The 22347-nt window shown below is 38.6% G+C and overlaps 1 protein-coding gene across 1 annotated transcript; it reads right to left on the bottom strand.

Annotated features, from left to right (window-relative positions):
• Positions 1 to 908: 908 nt before the first annotated feature.
• On the bottom strand, positions 909 to 20472 carry LOC145724727 (geranyl diphosphate synthase-like). The gene is made up of 8 exons (XM_081973139.1): positions 20287 to 20472; positions 6125 to 6290; positions 5931 to 6071; positions 1815 to 1966; positions 1607 to 1753; positions 1402 to 1552; positions 1185 to 1351; positions 909 to 1128 (listed from the first exon to the last, which is right to left on the bottom strand). The coding sequence occupies exons 1-8, from the start codon at positions 20427 to 20429 to the stop codon at positions 936 to 938; spliced, it is 1260 nt and encodes a 419-aa protein (XP_081829265.1). The 5' UTR covers positions 20430 to 20472; the 3' UTR covers positions 909 to 935.
• Between the last annotated feature and the right edge of the window lie 1875 nt (positions 20473 to 22347).

Genomic DNA, 22347 nt, shown 5'->3' with positions numbered 1-22347 from the left:
GTGCATATGGACTACTACTTTTCGATACAATCAGCTGGTTAAACTTTTCTGGTCCGTGAACTCCAGAAGAACGTACTAAGGAGGAAGTTTACCCGTCTAGACATATGGTTCAACTCCGAGTGCCTGCGTAGAGGCCTACAATCCAAGTATGTCTCTCTGCGATCCAACTCCACAGCTTCTAAGAAGGCATTCCACCATGCCTCGAGGGTTCGGATTAAAGAGAAGGTAAAAAGACTGTACTTTAGACTTAGTATTTTGTGGAGATCGACTCTGAGTTTTGTTTTCACTTATATTTACCATTACTTATGGAACACCCTGTAAACCAGGAATGGAGCTGCCTCGCCTTGAGTAGACAATCCTCAACAGGATAAGAACGTTCCACGGCATCTGTCGTGACTCGCTCTATAAATGGGAACCCACTGAAACACCGACTTGTAGCTGCGGAGAACCTCGCCACACTATTCATCACCATATTGCAACAGAATGCCCCCTCACAGCATATGAAAGAGAGGAGAGCGACATCTTTGGGGCCACCGACTCTGTGTTGGACTGAATCAATGATAAAATCAAATTTTTTATTGTGCTGTACATAGAATTATATTTTGGTGTATGTACTATTGTAACCTTTGTGATATCATGTGAATTTGTCCAACTATACGCTACATAATAATAATAATAACAGACTCCAGTAAAACGCTTATGTTTTGTTTCTGATATTACCCCCTTAATAAAATTGAGATTATCGCAGGTTGTCCATTCGTTTGTGCATAAGTATTAGAAAAACAAGATACATCGAAATTATTTGCGAGTATGTTGGATAGTTTCTGATGTTGATCCTGAAACATCAAATCTGATAATATCACAAAAAGTCTAAAAAGGTCTAAATTGACTAAATTGGTTGCAGGAACTTGTTTTAAGAAGTGCTTTATTGGACATTATATATTAGGTCGTCGTTTATAAAGATTTTCAACGTAGTCTTGTAAAATTGCATGAGGAACACCATTGTTGATTTTCCTTATTTCACTTTCTAACCATCGAAAACTAGTTTCTTCGTACTCGAAAAGTACTTCATCCAGTTTCATGTCTTCGTAAATTCTGTATACAGTTTCAACACATTTCGGATCAGTTCTGCAATAAAGATATTCTTATACTAAGTGTAAGTAATCTAACGGTTAAAGCAGTACCTGCCGTAGTTTTCAATTAAAATTCGTTTCTGTTCCTCAGTACCACTTTCTAGAACTTTGGCGGAAAACCAGGTCAACTGACCAGTAGGAATATCCGCTCCTAAAGTGGGTTGTTCTGATTTGGTTACCACTTCTCCTTGATCGTGGAACAAATCTTTAAAGTCGTTCTGTAAAGTCAGTTTAAGTAAAAATTGACACAAATATGGAAGAGTAATACCAGAATTTGAAAAAAATTCCCAATTTCAATCAAAATTGGTGCGATATCATTGAAGATTTTGGGGCTATGCTTTTTGGCGGCAGCTAATGATAACTCGAAAGGAGGCGCTAGCGCATTAGACGTGGTCTTGTATTTGGCACAATTGCGAAACCTAAATTGGTTTTACATTTTAAATCATGTTGACAATAAGGACTAATCGTGGTACTTTTGCATTGTAAAGTCTTCAAATTTGATACGCCCTGTAATATCATCCCGGAATGTTGAGTCATACCCTTGACCCATGTATGTGTAAAACGAGTATTTGTGAAACAATTCCATTAGCAGAACGTAGGAACTGTGGTTGGCCCAATATCTAGAAAGTTCATTGTATTAGTACCAAAGAACTATGGAAGCAAAAATCGGTAAAAGAATACTTAGTTAGTAGAAAAAAACCAAACTCATGCATTAAGATCATGTCAGTAAGTGCTCTCATACCGACTCCAGGTTGTTTGAACCACGTTAGCCTTCCTCGTCTAAAGTCCGAATTGTCCATTAAATCATCGTTTAACAAAACCGCAGCATGCACCTACGAAAATACTATCAACTGAAATCCGAAATATTAACCTAAAAGCAAGTTGAAAAATGGACAAAGCTACTAAGTGTATGTTAGGGGTTATGTTACGGGCGAAGACGATAAACGACATTGGCCGGTCAAAGACGATAAGGCCCAGAAAATCCAGACATCACCCATAATGACCGGCCAATAACGTTAATGTCCATGTAATTTTGGAGAATGTTAATAACTCCTAATAAAATAGCACTGTTAACATCATTGTCCGGGTGATGTCGATATGGCCCATAAGACCACGGCCATTGACGATGAATTTATAAGTTGGGTTATGTTGGTGGTAAAGACGTGTTCTCGGGTATTCCCACTGTGTTTTTGTTGTGTTTGTAGAGTACAATTTAGTGAGTAGCTATTGTGAACAAAGTTTGACATGAATTTTGATAAAATGCGCCGTAAATTTACTGAAAATATAAACGCAATCATACAAAACAAACGAGATGACAATAAATCGTTTTTAAACGTACAGGAATATAAGAATCGTATTGCTCTGTTGGTGAAACTCAGGAATCTAAGGTTCTCTACTATGTAACGAATGCAGAATTGTTTGATATTATACATAATGCTCACTTGGCTATCGGATACGGTGGGAGAAATAGGATGGTTTGTGAAGTAAATAAACTATACTGTAACATCGCCAAGGAAACAATAATGAAATACCTACAGCTTTGTACCCAGAGTCAAAAGAAAAGTAGCACTCCAAAGAGAGGACTAGTTTCGAGACCAATTCTACATTCTAACTTTAATTCGCGTGCCCAAGTTGATTTGATCGACATGCAGTCGCAAAGTTTCAACCAATACCGCTTCATTATGGTATATCAAGACCATCTAACTAAGTATGTGTTGCTAAAATCTCTGAAAAGCAAACGGGCCGAAGAAGTAGCATTTCATTTGTTGGAAATATACACTACTTTTGGAGCACCTTTAATACTTCATTCCGACGATGGCCGAGAGTTCGTCAATTCAGTTCTGGCAGAATTACATACAATGTGGCCAGAATTTAAAATTGTCCATAGGAAACCTAGGCACAGCCAGAGCCAGGGATCGGTTGAACGGGCCAATATAGATATTGAGGAAAAGTTATCGGCCTGGATGGATGAAAATAAAACTAAAGACTGGCCTGTAGGAATAAAATTTATCCAGTTTAAGAAGTTTCGTTATGCATGATAGCGAAAATTCGAAAATAGTTTTATCGCCAATATTATAACAATTTTGTTTACAAGGAATTGGAAGATCTACATATGAGGCTATGTTCGGATGTCCACCTCGGGTGGGATTAGTTTCAGCTGGCATTCCACATGATGTAATCAACCATTTGACCACTGAAGAAGATGTAGAAAGTTGGCGCAAAAAAATGGAGGAAGAGCCTAACGAGCTTGAGACTCATACCACATTTAATTCGCCTAGGAAAAAAAACATGAACACAGTTCCTGAAAATCTTCAATTGGAAATTCAATTTGCTGAGACAGTAGATGCTGAAAGTGTGCCGGAAAAGAGTAGTTTATTTAAAGGTGATGTTATTATTCGGAATTTGGCTTAACAAATAGCATTCTATTTCATTATGGTTGTAGCGTACGAAGAGAGAATAGTTTGCAACCAGTGCTCTACAGTCTTAGATCTCAAAGAAGAAGTTAATATTGACCCAATTTGTCTTAATTGCGAGCGACAGGAAAACATTGCTTATGAGCGTAAAAGATCGAGAGAATCTTTAGAAAAACAAGCAACCAAAATGCTGATGCTCTCCGATCAAAAATTCTCCAAGGTTCAGGTTGGAACTACGGTTCGTGTACCAATACCGGATGTACACAGAGCTCGTGGTTCGCCCCGTAATGTATTGGCTGTTATCAGTAGTGTAAATGATGGTCTTTATAAGCTTTGTGAGTATGCGGTTAAAATGTATACCACAGAACAATTTTGAGATTTTAGGTACTGCCCAAGGCGTTTTAAATCATATGTTCACCAGGTCGGAGTTTAATCCTTGCATCGAAAAGTTTATTTTGCTCGAGAACCTCAGCGATTTCATAAAAAATAATAACATTTTCTTTAGAGAACACTCGATTCGGGATGGATCCGATGCGCCGCAATATCTGGCCGGGCGTGTGTTAAAGTAGGCCACCGTTAGAAAGCGATACACCGAGAAGCATCTTCGACGTTCGACGCAAGTCGCGAAGCGTTTTGTGGTGGTTCTAGAACGTGGTTTACCAAATATAAAAGAAGCGGTTTCAGACGGTGGAGTAGTAGTGGATTTGGAACGCGGTGAAGTTTAAAGAGTAGAATAATTGTGGAATTGTAGTAGTGTTTTTGGTAGCTGAATTAATTATTGTACGGAGTGTTTTGAAGTGTAAATAAATTTATTTCTTGTTGAGTTGAATTGAATCAGAGAAATGTCACTACAAAATTATAAGTGGTGACTTTAATGCAAAAATCGGACAAAAAACAAAGCCGATTCAGAAAACATTGGAAGTTTCGGTCTGGGCAAAAGAAACCCACGTGGAGATATGTTGTTGGAATATTTAAACAGAGAAAACCTATACTGTCTGAATATCTATTTCCAGAAACCCAAACAGAGGAAATGGACATGGAGAAGCACCGACGGCAAAACCAAGAACGAGATAGATTACATACTTGCCAATAGCACAAAAATATGCATTAATATTTCAGTATTGAACCAGTTTTTACACGGATAGTGACCATAGGATGGTTAGAGCCTCGTTCGCTTTTAATCTCAAAGTCGAAAGAAATAAACTGATTCATCAAGACAGATTTCCCACAATAGAATTGAGTCGTAAGGAGGAAGAATATCAAAGAGAGCTGAAAAAAAAAATTGAACCAACTGAAACTCTAGAAGAAATGGATATCAACAAGTTGAAGGAGAAAATGGTTCATGATATACGCACTGCGGTTAAGAAAATCTGCACGAAAGGTATATGCCGTAAAAACCATAAAATGTTAGTTTCCAGTTTGAGGAGACACACCTTTAATTGACGGCGACGTGAAAATTTATTTTTTTGCATGCGATCGCTCACTTTGTATACCAGGGGGTAAATTTTCGACATCAAACGTTAATTTACGTATACGATTCTACGTAAATATAGGTAGATATAATAATGCGTGTTGTTGAGAGCTTCTTCGCAAATTTGCGTATAATTTTCATACGTTTCTAAAGTTGCGTATGGTCAAAAATAGTCCACCACGCATTATTACATCTATATTTACATTTAATCGTATACGTAAATTAACGTATGATGTCAAAAATTGACCCCCCCAGGTGTCCAGGAGAACCCTGGACATAGGAGATTAACATGGGAAATCAGTTTTTATTTGTTTGCGCCTGTACGGTTCATTTAATGGAAAAACCCTTTAGATAAAAGTTGTAGAGCACATTTTCGGCTATTAACTTGTAATTTTTTCAATACCGTAGGTTTGACCATTAAGACTCAAAGGGCCTTTAAAATTCGGAAATTTAAAATTTTGCGCCAAGCGGCCGTTAAGGAAAATTCACGTTCGGTAGTGTTACCAACCTTTCAAAATCATAACCAATCGCCGTCCGTCATTCTCTAATCAAAACAAGTTTATTTAGTAATAATTTTAAGTTACTTACTACCCACAAAATGCAAAGAAAAAAAAAAAATCGTGATAAAGATACTTTATCAGTAACCACAGACCAAAAATCTGGTACGTTGCATTTATAACATCGTTCAATGTCTCCACCTAACTTATTTACTTTGGCGCTAAATTATTTAAGAAAACTCTGGTTTTCCTTGCAAATATTCAATGAGGACGACCGAATCACCTCTCTCAAGCCTCTTCCTAACACTTCACATACAAACGACCCAAGTTATTGAAAACACGTAATTTTGCATGCATAATAATAATTGTACTCTCTAATTATACCATAAATAGTCATTAAAGTGTATAAACTTACAATTTCCTGAATCCAACACAATATTTTGACGAGTTTCCACTTTTCGGCTGTTTGATCCTCGGGCTTGACTAGCCTGTTGTAATCTTGCATAATACGAATGCTTCTCACCCGTTTCCCGTAAGGAACTATATACTCAATGGCCTAAAACCCAGTATACAAGCATTATAAAACATCACAAAAAAAGTTGCTCTCACTCTTTTTAAATGATCTATCATTTCTGGTATTTCTTGATAAGGTGGTTCGTTTTTTAAATTGTCCATTACTTCCGGAAACAAATCGTCCATTTCTTTCAAGTTACTTATGACTTCCTGGTTATTTGCAAATGGCGGTATCGTTAGAGCATATGGAATTTTCAGTAACCTGTAAATATAAATTTAGATTTAAAGTATGTGGGAATGGTTTTCTTAATACTGCATGTACAACAACAAAGGTATTTATGACATCCTTATCTACCGAGGATAAAAATTGAAAATACCCTTGGAAATACCTTAAGGTGTATTCGGTATATTATAAGATCGAACAGTAGCGATCGAGTATTCTGGACAAATAATCATCTTAGTGTTCGTATTTACCAAAAATGCGAGCAAGAGCGAACATTCTACACAAATAATCATCTAGTGAGTGACCGAACGTTTGTATGTTCGCGCTCAAAAAAGTTCGAGAAGAAGGCGGTACATCAAAGAAAGCACTTGACATGACATCAATGTCATGCGCCATCCCTGTCATTCTCTCACTCACTTCAACTTTATGGGAACCACACCTCATACTATCATTTTCCGTTTCCTTTTTAAGTAAATTCAATACAACTTAAGCAGCACTAGCTAACACTATTTTTTCCTGATTGGTAGGCATTTTTAAACGCTCGCTGAAAATAAACGGATCAACTGCGAACTTGTAGGAAATGATCCTTTCCTAGGATTTTAAATTTTAACCGTAGAAAATTAAAATTAAAAAATGCTTTTAGGAAATAGGCTAGATAGTTAGTTAGTAGTAATGCCGGGGAATCTAATTGGTCTAGCGAGTATTTTTAGGTCCTTTTTTGCCGTTTTCCCCTCAAACAAGCCCCACCTAGCCAACTCAACCTGGCCCCAAGGGAGGCCCCAAGCCCACAGCGATAGCAGACTCCTAAAGATGATATGATGTTTTCTCCGCCGTTCCACATTGTGAACAAACAGGGCTATAACCAGTTGCTAGTAGATGCAAATGTCTGTGCCACAGTGGCCTGTCAGAACCGCCACCAGAGTTTTTATTAGCCAGCGACTCTTTGACATCAACCGTTTGGAGGTTGACTTGGCTTCGCTTGGAATTTCAATCAATTCTTTGGCTTGTCTGCACCCTTTCGTCTTTCTCCACGTCTCTGTGGTACCTTCAAGCGCCGAGTCAGTTCGATCCGAGTTGGTTCGGCAGTTATTGGGTTTTCAGAAGACCCGAGCCAGGCTAATTGGCACTAGGCCCGCTCGTTGTTAGAGAGATTCATTTGTGAGCAAAAATAATGTAACTTTTCCCGACAGATTTTGATTATGAGGCATGAAAAGCACTTTAACGAAACAAAAGTGACTGCAAATAAATCAGACTTTAAAATCCATAGAACTTATATTATACTAACATTGAAAATTCTTATAATGTGCAAGTTTCACTCATTTACTTCACGAATAATAATTAATCAAGTAGTAGTTCTTCTAGATAAGCAAGTTGAGAATAACAGCTGACTCAACTACCAAACAGCGCTATTATTTTTACTTATACTACTACATCCTGAAACATTACGTGGCTTGACAATTATCTTAGGGCAATGCGGGAGCATCTCAGTCTTTTATGTGAGTTCAAATCACAATACAACATTCCAGATGAGCTGAGAAAGGAGTGTATCAAACACAATTAAAGGCAAGACTGCAGAAAACTGGTGAAAATTTACAAGAGTTTGAAGCCGATATTCGTCGCCTTGTGCATCTGGCTTACCTTGCCGTCCCGGATGAAATCCAGGAAGAATTTGTAGCACAGTATTTTGTAGAAGGAATTCGAGATCCGGAGGTGAAGAAAATGCTGAAGATATTCAAAGGGAGCAACAGCAGCAAATTAATGGTTCGAGCGCTGGAAGTTGACACAAAGGACACTATAGCAGGAATTGCAGGCAGCGGTCTTGTTCTCCAAACCCGCAGTGCCGACGAAATCAGGACATCAGAACAAATCACCGGAACTCCTCTGCTAAAAGAAACATTTCGTGTTATAATTGTGGACGTAAAGGACATTACCGCTGGAATTGCAGACAGCAGTCTCGTTTGCCGACCCCGCAGAACTGGCGTAACCAGGAGCAGGAAATGAAGAACCCGGAAGGACAAATACCACGCTATGTAGAGGATCGTCAAGCTTTTGATAGTGACTTAAGGTACCGGAAAGGACAAATTTATGATGGTTGGAGGATTGGTCAAATCGCGAAGGTGACAGATAAAGAGGCTACAAAAAGAATGAAGAGCAGCGTTTCTAAGGAAGACATAATAAAAGGACAGCGCTCAGACTCTGATTTGAAAGTAATCAGAAGATGGTTGGAGAAGGATTGGAAACCTGATTGGCAACTGTTGTGTCGTGCACCAAAGAAACTACCCGTTTCAAGGGCCGTCGACCGGTTCGTTAAATAAAATACGGAAGGTCTGTACAAAACGCTTTAATTTCCTGACAAAACTAGCAAAATCTAATAAAGTTTCCCGCTATCTTTTTCCCTTCTACATCCATCCAATAACAACCTTGCTTAACCACACTTTTTTAGGTTGTCTTCTACTTCTCTTCTTTTCCGCCCCATTCAACCGTCTCTTATACCCAACATTTCTGACATTCTCCCACCTAAGAAACATTGCTGACAAAAAAAATGTTTCTTAAAACTAAAATTAAGCTCGTAAAGCTAAACAAACCAAAGATGGTAACTACATCAAATTTCCTATAGAACAAACACTAGTCTAAATAACGACTTGGAATCTTACTAATGCGTCCACACCTAGTTGTTTTCTCGACTTCAATGCCAACATCTTCCATCTCAGGTTCACAACTCTCCTGAGAAAGCGGTATCTGTGGGTTTTCGCATAATTCTCTCCCAATCTAATGTCGCAAAAGCATTTGCTGCTCCTAGGAAATTCGTACCGTTGTCACTGTAAACCGTATTAGGTCTTCCTCTACGCGCTACAAATCGTCGAAGTACCTGGAGGAAACTAGAAGTGGAGAGTGAAGTCGTAAGTTCTAAATGTACGGCTCGATACACGGCGCAAGTGAATAAACAGATCCAAGCCTTCTCTCCAGTTTTGAGATACAACGGTCCCGCAAAATCTACTCCGGTCACCTCAAAAACTGCCGCATCTCGTACACGATCCATAGGTAGCGGTGGCGTTTTCGCCGACAAGTTCTTGGAGTTAAACCGGTTACAAACCACACAGTGCTTTATTACGGATCTAATGGTACGCCTTCCGTTAAGCAACCAAAATCTCTCTCGAAGGAGTGAAAGTAGACCCTGGGTTCCGACATGACATGACTTAATATGGACTTCCATGATCATACTCTTCACTATAGGATGTTTAGATGGCAACACTATGGGAAAACGAAAGTCATCGTTATCTGACCTTGTAGATATTCTGGACATGAGACGAATTAATCCTTTTTCGTCACACATGGGGGAAAAACCAATTAGTCTTGAGTCATTCAATCCAGTGAAACAGTCAGCTTGCACTAGTTTCAGGATTTGTACCTCTGCCGCGTTATGCTCGTCCGCATCAAGTTCACCATACTTCTTTGTATCTGGGCGCTTGCAATTGTTAATAAATCTCTGGATCCACCCAAACATACGTACGGTTTTGGTGTACTTCTGAAAGTAATTAAAGTGCCAAATATCGGTTTTTTCCAAATGGTTCAATGTAGTGACAAGTTTCTTTTTCTTTTCCCCATTAATCTCTTCCTCATTGGGAACTTCAACGGCAGTTGGCCAAGTAACCGGGTCGTCGTAAAGCCATCGGGGTCCCTCCCACCATTTTAAGTCGAGTAACTGCTTCGGAGAGCACCCACGGGATGGTAAGTCAGCTGGATTACACACTCCAGGTAAATGTCGCCAGTCGTCTGCCGATGTCAGCTTTCTTATCTCGTTTACGCGGTTCCACACAAACACTCCCCATTCTTCCTTTCGTTGAATCCAATGTACCACAGTGGAAGAGTCGCTCCAAAAAAAACATGGAACTTCTTGTTCAAAATTTACCACCAAGGATGAGTAAAGACGAGCGCCTATGGTGGCCGCCAACAGTTCCAGTCGAGGTATGGTCATTTTTGTAGCTGCTTTACACAGAGGCGATATCCTTGCTTTTGCACCCAACAGAAATACCGACACTTTACCGCCTCGGACAGCTCGTAGAAAGACGACACAAGCATATGCTGATTGGCTGGCGTCACAAAACGTGTGCAAATTCAATTCCTCCGCTTCGTTGGTACCAGCCATTACCCAACGAGGTATTTTAATCTGTTGCAGGTAATGCAACTCATTAATCCAACTCATAAACTTGTGAGCTAAGTCTTCAGTCACTGGTTGATCCCAGGTCAGGTCGTCCTTCCATAATTGTTGAAGCATCAGCTTCGGTATGAGCGTAGTGGGACTGACAAAACCAATTGGGTCAAAAACTTTCTGTGTCAAAGCAAGTATCTGTCGTTTAGTAAGGGCGTTCATCTCCAAAGTAACGTCTTTCATGAAACTATAATTCAAAGTAAGATAATCTCCTTTGGGGTGCCAATTCAGTCCGAGCACTGCGCAGGTTTCTTCAAAATCACCAAAATCCATTCCTCCAGTGCGCTCCCACCCTCTTAGATCAAACAGTCCTTGTTTCATGACGATTGTTGATTCTCTGATGAACTTTTCAACTCCTGCTTCTGTGGATAAGCTAACCATACAATTATCCACATAAAAACTTCGTTTCAATTTTTCCACCGTCTCACGGGTATACAGCAGATTACTACTCGACTTAGTGGAACAGCATAAATTTAAACATTGGGACAGGTGATGATCCAAAGTGGCCCCAAGAAGGAAAGGACTGCTATTCAAACCAAAAACTACTCTTCGGTGGTTGTATACGACTTCGCGTCCTTGAGAGTCTAGCCATAAAAATTTTAAGAAGTCGCGATCTGCAGTATGTACACTTATTTGCAGGAAAGCCTTACGAATGTCCGCCACTACCCCAATCCTTTTTTCTCTGAATCTCAATAACATGGAAGGGATTTGTTCTATCAGATTGGGTCCTTTTTCAAGGCAGTGGTTTAGAGCAGGTTTCTCTTTCTCATGGGCCGAAGCGTCAAAAACCGGCCTTATTTTTGTAGTTAGACTGCTCTCTTTGATGACGGGCCTGTGGGGCAGGTAATGTCCCAGAAGATGATTAACTTTGTCTGGACTAACTTTCTCGATAATTCCTTCTGCTTCCCACTCGGCAAAAATCTGTTCGTATTGATCACATAAACCGGTGGATTTCAACCTTCGAACAACAGACTCTAATCTCTTCTGTGTTAAGCTATAATTGCTGGAAAGTGGAGCATGGTCTTCTATCCATGGTAACCTGACTTCATATCGCCCTTCTGAATCGATGTGGATTGTCTGATTAAAAAGTTCCCTGGCAGCAATGGCAGCTTCTTCTTTGCTGCGTTTATCCGAGGGTTCCTTAATCCCAAGAGCTTCCAGTTCCCACAGTTGAGTAAGGGACGCGTTTTGCACGAACAAATTTAACGTCGTCATGACGGTAGTTGAACGAGCGCCATTTTTGCTTGAAACTTTTCCCATAAGTGTCCAGCCTAGTTGAGTCTCCATGGCGATCAATCCACAGGGTAACTGTTCTCGTCGTCCGGTGTACAACATGCCTATAACATCAGCCCCTAACAACAATTCTATGGGACCAGACTGCCCACTATCTGATACTTGGACGCCCAAAATGTCTAACTCATTGGTCCAAGGTCCGTAAAACACCGGTGGTACAGTTCCACAAATAGTAAGTTGATCCAGGGCTTCAAAAGTATGGGAAAATAGACCTCTACAAACAGTAATATCAAAACACTCATGCGTCACCCACATCTCTGATCCCCCAAAAAGGCAATGTACAACCTTTTCCACTCTTTTGGGTTGACAGTAAAGCTGTGTGGCAGTATCTTTCAGTATATACGACCGTTGTGAGCCAGTATCCACCAGAGCCCTAACTACTTTTGACCCTCTATCTCCTTTTATTGTCACACGCAGCGTTTGCAAAAATACTTGAGTAGACGTGTGATTAGCTAGCGTATGTTCACGAAAATGACTACCACTTGGTTCCTCCGTCGTAGTTGGTTCGCACTGCTTGTCATTTCCACCATCCTGTTTAGTAGTGGCGAGTAACTCTGAGCACATTAAAGAAACGTGTGAACGACCACATAACAAACATCTCATTCTGCCCCTACATTGTCTCGACTGGTGACCAATTTTCAAACAACGAAAACAGGCTTTATACTTAGCGGCCACTTCTTTCCGTTGTTCTAGACTCATTTTTTGGGCTTTAAAACAGGCTTCGGACAAGTGAGTACCTGAACAAAACAAACAGCGATTAATGCGACCAACCTCTGCATTTACAAGACCCAAAGCAGTTGGTTCGTTATGAAGTCTGTCTTTTCCCCGTCTTTGACCGGCATTGTCTCCTCCAGACGACCTCATACCACTTCCTAAACCAAAGCCTTCAGCTGCTAGACTAATGCGCTGCTCATTTTCCACTTCTTGCTTAAGGAAAAGCATAAGTCGCTTTAGCCGAATTTCCAACGAAAAGTCGGTTGGGTCGTCACCACTAGCAGGGCTATTAAAAATAGCTGAACGTTGCCAAACCCTAAGTAAATCCTGGGGTAAACAAGACTCTATCAATGGATACAACATGGCGGAACATTTATCAGTTGTTATCCCAAGTGTCTCTAAAGCTCGCAACTGAGTTTCAATTTGGTCATATAGACTGCTTATCTCCATCTTTTGTTTAGAGGTTGTGTTGGTTAAAATCAACTTTAATAACTCCCTAACATATACCTCTATTTGGAGATCCTCCCTGCCAAATCTACTTTGCATGCTTTCTATAATTTTATAATAGTTCTCACTCATGGCCGGATAGCTCTCAACAAGTTGTCGTGCTCGACTTCCAGCTAAAGTTGCCTGGATTAAATATTCAATTTTATCATGGTTATCGATACTCTCGTCTTGGTGAACCTTTTTAAATTGAGCCCAAAAAGCCAACCAGTCTTTGATGCTACCGTCATAGTGTTTGAACTCAATACGAGGAAGTCTAAATTTACGCATACCTGTGTGGTTATCTTCAATACTCACAGTACTTCTTCCATCAGCCCCCCTGTTATCACTACTTCCAGTTAGGGTACTAGATTCAATAACCTTGTTACATTTCAGCCTCAGTATAGTAAATTTCTTGGCATAAACATCACAGCTTTCTATATCAGCTTCCAGTTCAGCGGCTGTCGACGTTTCCAACAAAAGATCATATAGTTCACAGTCAATTTTGCTCAGACACTCGAATTTTGACTGTAACATTTCGAGGGAAGCTTGTATTAAGTCTTTGTCAGGATTTTCCGACTGTAACCCCACTTCTAGTTCATTCGCGGCTCGTGTAAACGCACTCCGGTACACGGTACGGCTTTTCTTTGTAATTTCAAGTCCCGTAGCCATAATAAACGATTTGCAAACCCGATTCAAAATCACTCAAAGTTTCGAGGTTAAAACGACAAAGTTCGAAACCCGGTAAAAGTTTACAAAACTCGACTGCAATGGTACGGATTTTCCACGCACTTTCCAGAGTAACACGGGGGTTTTCCAGCTTATTTACAGACCGAAAAAGAGTTCCACTATTTTCCACAATAAGTCCTGTCACGGTCGCCAAATGTTGTGTCGTGCACCAAAGAAACTACCCGTTTCAAGGGCCGTCGACCGGTTCGTTAAATAAAATACGGAAGGTCTGTACAAAACACTTTAATTTCCTGACAAAACTAGCAAAATCTAATAAAGTTTCCCGCTATCTTTTTCCCTTCTACATCCATCCAATAACAACCTTGCTTAACCACACTTTTTTAGGTTGTCTTCTACTTCTCTTCTTTTCCGCCCCATTCAACCGTCTCTTATACCCAACATTTCTGACAGCAACAGATTTCCAGATATGGAAGAACAGTAACGGGTTATTGGTTGCAGTGGAATTCGCTTCGACTGCGAGATGACTTAATTACTCGCAAATGGGAAAGTCTAGACGGAAAACGCTTGGTTTACCAAACAAAAATAGTGCCCGAATCCTGCAAAGAGAATGTACTGCGAGAACTACATGACAGTCGCGGAGGAGGACACTTTCTAGTAAACCAGACTTTGGCTAGAATAAGAAATCGATTTTAATGGATTAACTTCAGAAAGGACGTTGAGGAATGGTGTAAACGGTGCGACCAGTGTTCGTTACAGAAGGGATCAAGCACAATTCAGGAACTTGAAAGAGAGAAGATGAAACCAAACAACGACCATATGAAGATGACACTGGACCACAGACCAGCTGGTGGCAATTATAAGTAAGGTGATTCTGTGTGGATCTTTGAACCCAGGAGGAGCAAAGGATTAAGTCAAAGATGGCAACGACACTGGGAGGGACCTTACAATGTGGTAAAAAGATTCAACGACGTCGGGTACAGAGTCCAACGCAGCCCCAAAGGCAAGATGAAAATTGTCCATCTGGACAGACTCAAGAAATACCAGGGACTTTTTTTTTTTTTTTTTTTTTTCTTTCTCCATGGGTCTGTCGGCTGTCAGCTCCAGATAGCACGTAAGCCTAATGGCTTATTGTACTGTCCCCATGTTTGTGGTACTTTAGTTACACCAGTCCATTATCCCTGTTTCCCGTACGAGGTGAAGAAGGTCCTTGCTTGGTGCTCTTTGTATCTCTTTCAGTACTAACTTAGTTTTCCCGAAGATTGTTTGTCGCCTTTGACCAAGTGCTTCACATTCACATATGATGTGTTATGTTGTGTTAATACCAGGGACTAGATGAAGCGGATCGGGATGATCAGCTTTAAGAGGGGGGCAGTGTTTGGGCCTACTATGCTCGATACTTACTGAACGAGCACTCGATTCGGGATGGATCCGATGCGCCGCAATATCTGACCGGGCGCGTGTTAAAGTAGGCCACCGTTAGAAAACGATACACCGAGAAGCATCTTCGAAATCGCGAAGCGTTTTGCGGTCATTCTAGAACGTGGTTTGTCGAATATAAAAGAAGCGGTCTCGACGGTGGACCAGTGGTGGAGTAGTGGATTTGGTAACGCGGTAAAGTTTAAATAGTAGAATAATTGTGGAATTGTAGTAGTGTTTTTGGTAGCTGAATTAATTATTGTACAGAGTGTTTTGAAGTGTAAATAAATTTATTGTTGAGTTAAATTGACTTTGTCTAAACCCACGGGAAAGCCGTAACATTATTGTGGTGCTTTTGTTTGGCAACAATACGTAAAAGTGACTTTAAAAATACGCATAGGTATAGTTAATTCGGTGTTGCGTACTGTCACTTTAACGTTAACCTCGAGGGAGGCGTTTTAAGTTCAGTAGTCAGTAGATTGCATCACTTTCTTAAGCATATAATAAAGCAGATGCGTTTTACATATTAAGTGAGTAGTAATTGAATCTTGAAAGGCCTCCCTTTGGCCAAACAACCCAAGCCAAACCGAAATGTTTTGTTGGCAAACTGTCAGTGACGATAAAAACCATTTTTTACTAGCAAGCTAAATTGTAATTGGTCTGTTTCATAAATCACGCTTAAAACTGCACGTGGTTGGTCTATTTTCTATTTCACAGTTAGGAATAAACTGTGATACCATTTTCATTCAGCCAGCGGCAATTGCTTAATTATCCATTCACTGAACTGTTAAGAATTAGCTAATATCCCTGTAGGAATAGAAAAAATATTACTAAATGGTTATCAACAGTTTAGAAATACGAAAACAAGGTTGTACGTCTCAAAAAAATATCTTTTTAAGAATTTAAGTACCTTCGTTATACACAATAACGATTATCAAACAAGCATTATGGTTTTGTGATACTTCATTATTTCTTAAAAAATGTAATCTTGAAGTACTTCGCTTTTTTAGCGTCTGACTTCTTTTTACTTTGAATCTAAATTAAAAAGCACTTTACTTTTAAGTTTAGTCATTAAATAGTGTTGTCGTCAAGTTAATTTTATTGGTATTGTACAGGGTGCTGCATTTTCGATGGTTTTACGGGGTACAGAGAAAACGGTAATAGATAGAAAAAAAGTAGCATACGTGTTCTGATCTCTTTTTCTGAGCTGAGATGACTGGCGAAAAGTGGGCGGCGCAAACTTCTTTTATTTCAGAGATACGGGGGGTTTTCGAAAATTGGTCATTTTTGAACCTCTTCTGTATTTCAGTTGCTCTTAAAGTTATCAAAAAAGGAAGGACGGTTTCTGGTACAAGTTTTCATGTAGAATCCAATGGCGTAGTCAGTTTTTTTCTGTTCCGTTTAGTTTCTGACATATGACAGTAAGTTACATTTTTTTCAATGGAACATCCTATATATTTTTACGTCATTTAATTCTGTTGATTTTTACCTTTTCAACGGTATATTACAACATATAAGTTTGTAGAGGTTAATCCTGTTATTTTTAAAAAAGACCTTTGCTAAGCTAAAAAAAAGCCAATATCTAAAATACCAAACAAAATCGGAAATCATATAAACTAACACATCAGAAAATTAAATATTTTTAATAAATCTTATTAAAAATCTAAGTTACAAACAGTTCTACCGTCACTTTAATAAGAAAAGTGGCCATTTCTATTTTCTACTATTTTTAAGGTGGAAGTTGAAAAAACTGTTTATAAACGACAGGTAACATGTTAATATCAACATAGCCAAATTTTGTTTCGACTGTGGGTATTTTTAACATATTATTGAGCACTTTTTTGTCAAGGAAACGCTTTTTTTCTAATTACCAAGATTAACGTTTACAAACTTATATGTTGAAAAAGTAAAAATTAACAGAATTAAATGAACTAAAAATATATAGGGTGAAAAAAAAAAAAAAAAAATATATAACTTACTGTCATATGATAGTTGTGTGCAACATCTGGTGACATCTGTACTCAACTCTATGAGTTAGAAAGTACAGATGGCGTTCCAAAATCTAGGAATTTAAAAAAAAAAAATGTAATTTGTAATTTTTTGTAATTTTTTTTTTTTTTTTAAATTTAAAATTACTGTCATATGTCAGAAACTTTTTTGATAACTTTAATAGCAAATGAAATACAGAGGAGGTTCAAAAATGACCATTTTTCAAAAACCACCCGTATCTTTGAAACAAAAGAAGTTTGCGCAGCCCACTCTTTGCCAGTTATCTCGTTATCACGTTTTTTGCTAAAATCAAAATTAAATAAGTTAAGGGGGTGGTCAAAATTCACTCAATCAAGGACGCTGCTGCGGAAATAGTTGAATATCGATACAGACATTTTACATCAATTAGGCCTAGAATTTGGCGTAGAATTCAAATATCGGATAAAAAGTTGGTCATTGTATTTAAAAAAACATAAGTTTGGATCGTTACTCAAATTTGGGACACCCTGTATAATAACTGTTTATCTAAGAATAAAGTAGACCTAAATATCTACTAGTTTTGTATTTAACGTTTTTTGCTAAAATCAAAATTAAGAAAGTTAAGGGGGTGGTCAAAATTCAATCAATCACCCCGTACAGGGAGTCGCAACAAACTGAATCAACAAGCTAAATCTTGCTGTTGTTCGGAGACGATTCGTCGTAAGACTTCGGAAATAGTTGTTAACGTTAACATGCGTTACTATTATGGTATGAACATTTTTAAAGTGATTTGTGATTCGTGATCTTGTCTCTGGTCTTTGTGTGGTAGAACAGAATCGAACCAACAAAGGAACGAATCCAACCTCGAAACAGGAGCACGACCTTCCAACTCAAGATCAGGTGAGAAAAGCAATCAAGCCGCTAAAGAAAAACAAATCAGCAAGTATGGACAACATCCCGTCAGAAGTAATAAAATATGGAGGAGCCCAATTAGCAAAAGCGATAACGGGCCTAATTAAATGGAGAACCAAAAAAATGCCCAACGAGAACCAGCATCATCTGCCCAATCCACAACAAAGGAGACAAGCTAGAATGTAAAAATCCTAATAACAACATATAAAGTCTTCACAACCATCCTCCGAAACAAACTAGAACCAATAGCCGAAAACATCTTTGGCGAATATCAAACAGGTTTTAGGCCAGAAAGATCAACCACAGACCAATTATGTGCAATAAAAAAGTTCTGGAAAATGCTGGAAATATGACGTTGATGTATATCAACTCTACATGGACTTTAGACAGGCATATGGCAGCATGAACAGAAAAAAAGTTCTACAGAATCATGTTAGACTTTAACATACCACCAAAATGTGAAAGGCTAACACGACTAACAATGGAGATCTCTGAAAGCCGGGTGAAGATACAAGGAAACCTAACAGAACAATTTTAAATAAACCAAGCCTGAAGCAGGGAGCCTCAATGCTCAAGCATTAGAATACACAGTAAGAAAAACCACGGTAGACACAAACGGTGTCTCCAGTTCGAACTGCCTTTCTTCACAAAACTGACTAAATTGTTTCCATATTGAAGACTGGGACTTCCTTGTATTGGCAGGAATCAATTTTTCAACTTCTTTTTCAGTTTCTGCCGTAAAACTCAATCCTAAGCGAGCCATAACCAGAACAATATGAACAAAAATTAAAGTCTTATATATGGCATTTTTTGTACATGAGTGGAATTGTCGGGGGCAATACCATAAGAGCTCAGATTTAGCCGGATAATGTTTGTGCTTGTCTTAGAACACTTTCTTTTTAGTGTAACTGCACGAGACCTGTCGTGCCAAACAGGTCGAGTTTTGTACCATAAACAAAGTATGAGAAGACAAGCGGAAAAATTATCCTGTTCAAAATCTGAGCTCGAATGGTATTTGATAAGACAATTCCATGAATATAATCAATAATATAATAAGACTCATAAGACTGCGACTGCCTTGTACTCGCAGAAATAAATTTTTCTGGTTCTTTTGATTTTCTGCAGTAGAACTCTATCCGAAGCGAGCCATAACCAAAACAATACGAACAAAAATCAAAATTGACAGTGCCAGCAAAAATCTCAAGGTGAGACATTGTAACAATAGAAGTGTAGTGCCCTAGAAGAACGCAACGTGGGCGTTAAGGTAAATGGTGTATGGGTCAACAATATTCGTTATGCGGGGACTGTCGGGGAATGCAGTAAGAACATGAGCCTCAATATTAACACCAAAAAGACTAATTTCATGATAATTAGTCGAAAACCACAAGAATTTCAAAACTCAAGCCTAACATTTGAGAATCAACCAATAGAGCAAGTTAATAAACTTAAATATCTAGGAACGTTGCTGTGTGAAAACTGGGAATCAAACACAGAAATCAAATGCCGGATTGAAAATGCCCGCAACACATTCATGAAATTCAAAAAAGTGTACACTAATACTGATTTCGATCTTGGATTGAGAATTAAATTTGTCAAATGCTATGTCTGGACAGTGTTGTTTTATGGCATTGAGGGATGGACACTGAAGGTTAGCACTATAAACAAGCTGGAAGCATTCGAGATGTGGGGCTATAGGCGTGTACTGAGGATTCTATGGACTGCAAAAGAACAACGATGAGGTCTTGAGAATAATTAATAAAGACCGCAAACTCTTAGACACCATTAAACGTCGAAAAACAGCATACCTGAGCCACGTAATACGCAACAAGAGGTACCAATTCCTGCAATTGATAATTTAGAGGGAGATTGAGGGAAAGAGAGGAATCGGCTGGAAAAAGTTGTCATGGCTTCGCAACGTTAGGCAGTGGACAGGACTGAGGACAAGGCAAGAACTAATGCATATATGCACGCAATAAGGAAGAGTGGACAAATGTGATCGAAAACATCCATTAATGGACACGCAGCAGAAGCAGAAGAAGACTAGACATTGACATTATTATTTACCTAGGTCAATAAAATTTCATTAACAACAACGTCAATAACATTTTTCGAATATTCCGTGTATTTCAGAGTGGAGTTTGTTGGGTGCCTGCATTTTTAATGAATAACTTTACGTAATGAAATTATTACTAAGTCTTGCTTCAATGTTATTGAAAAGAAATTTTATCGGGCACATCGAGGACAATGCGCTATAAACATTGTGATTTTGTGAACTGTATTGTTTTTTGCAGACTTAACACCCCTATTAAAAATTCACGTTATTGTAAAACACAAAAAAATCTAACTTACCTTTTAGGTTTTACATAAATATATCCATCAGGAAGGTCTGCAGAACTGGAATATTTTTTGAAATTGTAAAACGAATTTATTTTACGGAAATTAACACATTTTTGCACAATATGTGGCGCTCTAATCAGTTTATGGAAAATCATTATTTTATCTGTTTAGTGCTTGCAGTATTAAAAAACATTGCTCGAGATACTGCTTTAGACTAGCTTTTATTGAAGCATAACTGAAGTGTCTCAAATCTCAAGTGATCTGTGTCCAATAAATTGTGTTAAACATATAGAATGATCGTATTACATTGAAACAAATAAAAAGTTAATATTGTTAAAAATCGTGTTAAAAATACATAAGGGTTCAATTTGTCAATAATTCCATAAAGATCATTGTTGCCTTCAAAAATAAGTTTGTTTATAGGTCGTCATCTAATTTAAAAACATTTTGTAAATATAGTTTTTGACACGTGTTGATATCAGCTTCGTCGCATAAATGAAAGAAGAAATTGCCATGGAACAGATTGATGAGACTGCAAGAAAGGTCAGTGCAAGTCAAGGCAAGAAACTTTATGGCTATTGCAACGGTAAGGTATGTGCACTGCTAAAGGTTAGGTACATTATGAACTAATGCACTGTTCATACTTGTACACTGTGGAATTAATAACTTAATAGTAGTGCATAACCTATCTAGATTTTACTCTTAAGTTTTGCCTTAATACAATCAACCAATAAGGAGAGTCGTTTCAGAGGTTTCAGTTTGATACATGCGTATTTTTCTTGTCAATTAACTATTCAAAATTCGAAAATTTGAAAGAATGCTTTTTTGTATTTGTTTATGAATGAAAGTGTTTAGTTTGTATTTACGGTTCCGATTATTTGTATGATGACGTTTATGTCTTGTGTTTCTGAAATCCTAACCTGATTCCTATTTTCTAATTTTAATTTTGAGTTTATTGTGAATGATGTCATTTGTCTACTTCTTGCAGTGCACTTACCATTTTTACCATTCAACAGTACAAATGCACTGCATGTTATGTAAGTGTTACTTAAGAAATAGCATATAATTATTTAGACACGACCGGTATATTATGAAGGTGTAATACGTCTGTTTGGCGTGGATTAAAGACCTTCCAATACACGACAGTGTATTAAAGTACACTACGCTTACCTGCAAAATCAGTAGGTACCTATTTTTATCAAAATTTGTTTCCTCCTGTTCTCACTCCGCTTTCTAGAGGGTCATCAGCGCCACTGATCGGGCCAGAACCATTCTGCGGCCTTGGGAAAGCATATGTCCAGGAAGTACTTAATAAAGCTGAAGAAGAACTGAGCACTGACAAAGACTTTCAGGACTGAGGCAGGCCAAAGATCTCCTCGAAAATTTTAACCGAGCAAGATCGAAAACACTGGTTAACCTCAGCAAAATTAGTCTCAAGGTATTAACGGGTCATTGTCGACTCAGAGAACACCTAAGGAAGCAAGGCCTAGAAGAGGACAGTACCTGCAGGTTTTGCGGAGAAGAACCCCACCACATCTTGCTGGAGTGTTATTCTGTACGCCACAGAAGATTAAACACTGTGGAAGAAAAACCTCGAACAGACTCACTCAAGATCCTGAAATTTGTAAAGGAACTAAATCTTGAGGGGCTGCTATGAACAAGGAAACCTTGAGATAGCAGAAGAAGATGGGGTACAATAGATCTAATCAGGTCGCAGTACATCTGTCACCATCCACACCTACCATTACCATTACCATTACTCCGCTTTCACTTTTCTATAATTGACCAGTTTAGGCTGTAGTCGGAATCACAATAAAAACCACCCTTTGATTTTATAGTATTTTATTTGGGATTATTATTAACATTAACATTTATGTCAAAAACAAAGAATCGAATCCACTTGATTGGGAGTTTCTGAAGAAATGGGGAGGGAGGCCAACCACTTTGCGGTCTTTAGGTAATACTTCTATTTTTTCAGCAATTGTCATTTTGTGGCACAATTAATCTTCAATATAACTGAGAGTGGTAATATCGCCTCCAGCATTGACCAATGATGTTGCCAAAGAGCGCCTC

The sequence above is a fragment of the Ips typographus genome, linkage group LG2 (genome assembly GCF_016097725.1).
Source record: "Ips typographus isolate SLU linkage group LG2, UJ_Ityp_2.0, whole genome shotgun sequence".
Classification (NCBI taxonomy): domain Eukaryota; kingdom Metazoa; phylum Arthropoda; class Insecta; order Coleoptera; family Curculionidae; genus Ips; species Ips typographus.
This window is presented reverse-complemented; position numbering and strand designations above follow the sequence as displayed.

Bases quoted from the DNA above. Each gene is read 5' to 3' on its own strand.
- LOC145724727 (XM_081973139.1), bottom strand. From the start codon at position 20,429: ATGATTTTCCATAAACTGATTAGAGCGCCACATATTGTGCAAAAATGT. The intron at 1,754-1,814 runs GTATTCTTTTAC...TGAACTTTCTAG, and splicing joins GGTTTTTTTCTACTAACTAA to ATATTGGGCCAACCACAGTT. The intron at 1,352-1,401 runs GTATTACTCTTC...CTGACTTTACAG, and splicing joins GGAATTTTTTTCAAATTCTG to AACGACTTTAAAGATTTGTT.